General features: G+C 45.4%; 1 protein-coding gene across 1 annotated transcript; it reads right to left on the reverse strand.

Annotated features, from left to right (window-relative positions):
- Positions 1-892: 892 nt before the first annotated feature.
- On the reverse strand, positions 893-4,843 carry K441DRAFT_602901 (uncharacterized protein). Its single transcript, XM_067645281.1, has 6 exons — positions 4,616-4,843; positions 4,213-4,528; positions 4,099-4,140; positions 3,977-4,039; positions 3,735-3,923; positions 893-3,684 (listed from the first exon to the last, which is right to left on the reverse strand). Exons 1-6 carry the CDS (start codon positions 4,625-4,627, stop codon positions 1,052-1,054), a joined length of 3,255 nt encoding a protein of 1,084 aa, XP_067509063.1. The 5' UTR covers positions 4,628-4,843; the 3' UTR covers positions 893-1,051.
- Positions 4,844-5,816: the final 973 nt, after the last annotated feature.

A 5,816-nucleotide genomic window follows, 5' to 3' on the forward strand; every position in this document is an offset into this window, starting at 1 on the left:
GGAAGGAAGTTTCGTTAAGTTCGCTAAGAGGGAGGACTATCGCCCGTTAATTAAGCTGCTATGCGTTTTAAAGAAGGATGCATATTAAAGGCAAATTAACGGTAGTACAACACAATTTTGGGTGGATATTATGACTTGGTAGGCAGGAGCAGGTTCTGCATGGCTTCAATTCGATCGTCCCTAGCAACTAGGACGGTCCTTGCGTGCAGGCACATGCGTTCGCTTCAATTACTATGTACAGTTGGTGGCGATTAAGCGAGGTCGGATGCGCGAAGCGAATTTGAAATCTCGCAGCGCTCGCTTAACACTGTAGGAGCAAGGGTGTATTATTTTGATGGAGTGACAAATACGGCTCTAGGCCAGTTACCAATATTTTGCGACCGATAGTAAGCACCCCCCTATAACTCCATCCGAACAGCCCTAAATTATATAAACAAGGGTTTATTTTATAGCCCTAGAATAGAGCTATAAAATATAGACCTATATTGGTGGGGCTATAGGAAATACCAAGAAAATATCATGATACTTTGATACGATACGAGGTATTGTATTGATAGTGGATCGTCGATCCGTATCGCGATAAGATTAGATTTCGCCTACCCGGGGCCTTTAGGATGATCCTACACAGGACAGTGGGGTGGAAGTTGTTGGTGAGGATGAGGCTATAAAGGAAGACTCTGAGGACGATAAGGAACTAATTTAATGATGATTTTGGTAAGTTTAAATTACTCCTACATGGCCACCAAATATATGCCAAGACTTACTATATTTGCAATAGAGCGCTGCGGTAAGCCTGATGTCAAGTCAAATATTTAGCAAGTAGAGCGGATTTGACCTCAGATCCGCGCCAAGCCGCTCCAAATAGATCACTGCATATAAGTGGACTTTTCACGTTCAATTTTAATAAAGTGAGAGAGATACTAGATATCAAACTAGACATAACTATATTAAAGTCTCCAGAACCTCCCCTGTCAATTTGAATCCCGCTAGTCTGACCCCAACGCCTCCAACATTATATATCATTAACCCTAACCAAGAAAAACAACGATTCTCACGGGACTAAGCTTATGGCAGTAAGGCTGGCACTTTCCTTCAAGTTGGGAGGTATTAAGTGGATACTTGTTTTCTCATCGTTGCACACTGAAGGGGCTTTGAAATCCTTGACAAATGCAAGACTTGTTGCTTCATCAAATCCTAAATCTCGTTCAGTGACCAACACGTAATCGTCTCCTTTCGAAACGGATGTCTTATCAGTCACAGCTTTTTCAGTGTAAGCTTCTTTTTCAGATAACTTCAAATAGTCACTCTTGACTTCTTCCTCTGAGAGGCCATATTTGATCATAACTGTTTCTGATGAGCTTGAAAGGCCGAGGTGAACGTAACAGCGTGCAAGCTTAACAGCAGAAGCATGCGTTTCCGGGTGTTGTAATTCGTGGTTATGCAGATCTTCGTAAGTCTCCATTGCACCGATATAAAGCACAATGGCTTCTTCAAACTCCTTCTTGTCGACAAGGACGTCTGCAAGATGGATTTTGAGCATCGCCGTACTCCTCCCGTTCTCACCCCACTGCTGCCTGAATAACCCTAAGACTTTTCGGAGCAACTCTTCAGCTTCGTCCAGTTTACCCCGAGCATGTAATATGTTTCCTAGAACACACCGTCCATGCAGAGTAACAGATTCCTCTGGGCCCAAAGCATCATCCGCTATTTTAAGAGTACCATCTAACAGCATCTGTGCCTCATCATACAAGCCTAGGGCGTAGTAGGTGCGACAGAGTTCAACATTATACCGGATACTCAAAAGATGAGTTGGACCAAGGATCGTGGTCAGACCTTCGGCGCCCTTCTCGGCCATTTCACGGGCTTTCTCGAGCTTACCCCATTTACGATACACCATGCCTAAATCTGCCATGGCTTCAGCGCCTCTCCGATCGTAAGTCCATTTGGAAGGGTCAGAACCACCAAGGACGAGCTCCAGTATCTCTATCGACTTAGCGTAGTCGCCTTTGATACCGTAAAGATAAGCGAGTTCAATGCGGGCCTTTTTGAATATCTCTTGGGCATCCGGATCACTGGCCCGAGATGTTACACTGGCCCGAGATGTTAGGTCGACAACCTTTTGTTGGGTTGACATTGCTTCCTCGATTCTATCTTCGTGGTCGTACAGGCAGCCGAGGCGGTGTAAAGCCTTCAATGTTTGCACATTCTCTACCCCAAGCCTAATTTCAAACTTCTTCACGATACTATCTATGGCTTGAAATAGATAGTTGTCGAGAATTTGGGCGCTTTTGTCATCATCTAGGACCCCATTCTCTCGCACCCAGTCCTTCAGTTTTGAGCGCATGAGGATATGAACGGAAAAGTTTTGCTCGTCTCTCTGCGTAAAGGCAGTAATGAGTTGTATCCAGATAGAGCAGAATTTGCTTTGTAGAAACTGAAGGGTCCGGTCAAGATACTGAATGCCGTTGATTTTAGATTTTATTAGATGTTGGATCCAGTAAGATGCTGCATATTCCAGCAGAGCGTGTTCTTGGGTAATAAGGGATAGATTTTTTCCGGGAAGCGACAATTGATCCTCAAAAGAGTCCTCTCCAAATTTCTCAAAAGCCAAGTAAGTGATGCAACAGGACGCAATTCGAGCATGCTCAGTTTCCGGGGTTATACTAAGCAAATACTTGTAGTCTACCAGTGGAACTCCGGTCGCTAGGGAGTGTCCATGAAGCATGTCCTTCACGGACATGTGGACTATTTGCACAGTCCTATCACCCGTGATCTTCAACATAGGCCCACACAACTCTCGTACATCACTCTCCAGTCTCAAAATGATTTCGCCTTCATCGAGTGCGCTGGAACTAATTTTAATAGCTAGGGCAATCGACAACTCTTCCACTGTCATGGGCCGGATAGCAGTAGTTACCCATCCTAAAATCTCTTTCCGAAGCTCCAACTCGTCATCCGTCAATTTCCTGCCTATAGAGATGAGGATATGCTCGTAGACCCCGTTTAGGCCAACGGGTAAGCTCGCCAACATTTTCTCGACTGCATTCGGATTTCGCGCCCTTTTGAGTGTCGCTACCATCAGCTCGGCCCATAGAAACATACCGTCAGCACCTGCTAGTAGGCTCGAAATAATCTTATCCTTGAGTTTGCGGAGCTTAGGATGTCCATCGACCGATTTCCGAACGACTGCTTCTATGTCATGGGCGACATCCTCTTTGGACATCTCGATCTTTTTGCAAGGGTCCAGCAGCTCGATGAACGGTTCTTCATGTCTGGACGTGAACACGATTTTGGTCCCGGATATAGAACTGCTATATTCCATGAGCTTTTCGAGCAGGAAACTCCTCGAGAGATTCTCTGCTTCGCATTCGTCCAGGGCATCGATTATAATTACCAACGGTGGCAGAATGAGCAGCAGGTCTCCGAGAAGTCTGCACAGCTTATCCATAGAGAGCTTGGAGATATCAGGACTCCTGTCTGATGTTTTGTTTATAAGATTGGCCATGCTGTCTTGATAGGCTTCCAGGTTTAGATGATCCAAGAGTTGTGCAATTAGTGTTGCAACAACATAACGTGGACTTCGCTTTGATGAATCGTCGTTCTTACAAAAGAAATGAACCGTAGTGTGGCCCTGTTCTGTTAATATTTCCTGTAGGAAAGTGGACATGACGGTTTTCCCACATCCTAAAATGATTATTAAAGGTAGGAAAATTTAACAAAGCATGAAGACACACCTGGGATGCCGTAAATCCAAAGGGCTCCCGTTCCATTCTCCAGCCAAGAGATAAAATCACCTTTCTTCGTGATCCACTCACACGTTCCATTTTGCCACTGCTTCTCGCGTTTTAGATGATCGAAGTTGGCAGCATCAAGCCATACTCTGATATTACGAAGACTCTTTTCTCGCTTCTTAGTGGAGGTTTCTAATATCTCCGTTAGAAAACTTTCCCATTACTACTAGGAAATTCGGCCGTACCCTGGCGAAACTTGTCTTCAATGTACCACTGCTGTTTTGCGGTATCAAAGTGTGAAAGTAATTCTGAAATATTGCGATTAGCATTGAATGAGCTTTCAAATATATTTATTTGCTATGCCTACCTTTTTGAAGCTTCATTTGCTCTTGCACATCGGTTTCTTGAACTAAACCGCCGATTTATTCGGTTATTATGGACGGGATTTGTCAAATGTCACCCTAGGCTAGGATTCACGAACCTTGTGTACTGATGAGTTGAACCTCGTCTCGGACCTCTTGTCTCAACTTCTCTATTCTCTGTAAAATCACCCCGAACTTTGTATCGAAAGGGGTTAATGAACCCTTGACGAGTCGAAGCGCTCCATTCGTTTCATAGTACTTTTTTGATCGCACAAGGAAATTTATAACCTCTGCATATAGTTTCGAGATTATGGCTTCTAAGCGCTTTGCATTGGGATATAGATTCTGATAATCTTCGCATCGGCCAATACTGTCGACAATATCTACCAGTGCGGTGCTTAGCCGGTCAGAGGTGTTCTGGTCGCTGGCAGCAACCTATAGCATGGATAAAAAGCATTTAGTGACAATTCGGCCGAAGCTCGCGCTCGAATTCCATGGGCATATATATGGCACAATACTTACAGTGACAAGCATTCTGATAACACCCCAGACAAGGGCAGTAGTATCTGGATGTTGTTGAATTAACACATCCACACCTGCTGCGTACCTGTTAAGGGTTGAGAGAATGAGTTCCAGTTTCTTTTGGACGTTGCTTTTCTTCGCATGGCAATTTTGAGCGGCATCCTCGGTCGCCTTTATTAGTTGCTGCAGAGTGGAGACCGAATGATCGTCACCTAAGCGGGGTGCGCCTGCAGAGCTACCAACCACTAGTGAAGTTGAGTTCGCCCCCAAGGCAGCACCTGGTAGGCTATTAATTGGGAGTCTCTTGCGGTTATCTCTAGTGAGTTTCGTATTGAATATGTGTATGCCTGCCGCCCACGCTACGGTAACCCTTGTGGTTGGAGCATTGTTTCTTTCATACCAAAGGTGTCAGCACGTCCATATCGCCATTCCTCCCAATGATGGCAAAACTAGCGCATGGGTATTATTGTCACTGGAGGGAAAACCCTTACGCTGCAGATGTTATGCCACCTGTATTATTGGCCTGAGAGCCGTCATTTGCCGCAACTTCGGTGTGCTCCGAAGGCTGAGATGGCACGACCGCTACCACCTCGCCTGAGACATTAATCCTACCCTGAATAAGCAGTTGAGAGCTCATCCCTGCACGGCTAATGATGTATGGCTGGAGAGTAGGTGATTAAACGTGCGGCATGCCTCAATGTGAGGATCGCGACGAGTTCAAGGAAGCCGTCTAGGCAGTGCAGAGCCGCAATCAGCCGTCTTTCTTGCCTGACCGCCTCTTTTTCCCAACACAGCTGAAGCTCAGCCTGGTGGCTTTTTTTTGTTCGCTGCGTGGTGGGGCGAGAGAGTGCGATTCACCCACGCCACGCCACGGACACAACCGCCAGCCGCACAGTCCAGGCCTTTTCTGCGACCCCAAATTTCTGATGCTCTACTTATCGAAGATCAGGCGGATATGAGAGTGACTACATATGATCCCGGAAGGGGCCCCTGTTAAAAGGACGGAAGACTGTTGTTACGTGTTTCCTTGGATTTATATGGTTTTAGTGTAAAGATGGTGGGTTTAAATGGTGTGAGTGTGAGATTTTATTGCTTTCTGCACTGTATTTCTTACTGCGTTAGTTGCTGGAGCTGGTGAGAATAATAATTTTGTATAATTTATTTTAAGAGAAGAATCCCGATACGTTTCAATACTGATGAG

The sequence above is a fragment of the Cenococcum geophilum genome (assembly GCF_001692895.1).
Source record: "Cenococcum geophilum 1.58 unplaced genomic scaffold K441scaffold_4, whole genome shotgun sequence".
NCBI classification, from domain to species: Eukaryota; Fungi; Ascomycota; class Dothideomycetes; order Gloniales; family Gloniaceae; genus Cenococcum; species Cenococcum geophilum.

Bases quoted from the DNA above. Each gene is read 5' to 3' on its own strand.
- K441DRAFT_602901 (XM_067645281.1), bottom strand. The intron at 4,141-4,212 runs GTTCGTGAATCC...TCGGCGGTTTAG, and splicing joins TCAACTCATCAGTACACAAG to TTCAAGAAACCGATGTGCAA. The intron at 4,040-4,098 runs GTAGGCATAGCA...GCAATATTTCAG, and splicing joins GCAAATGAAGCTTCAAAAAG to AATTACTTTCACACTTTGAT.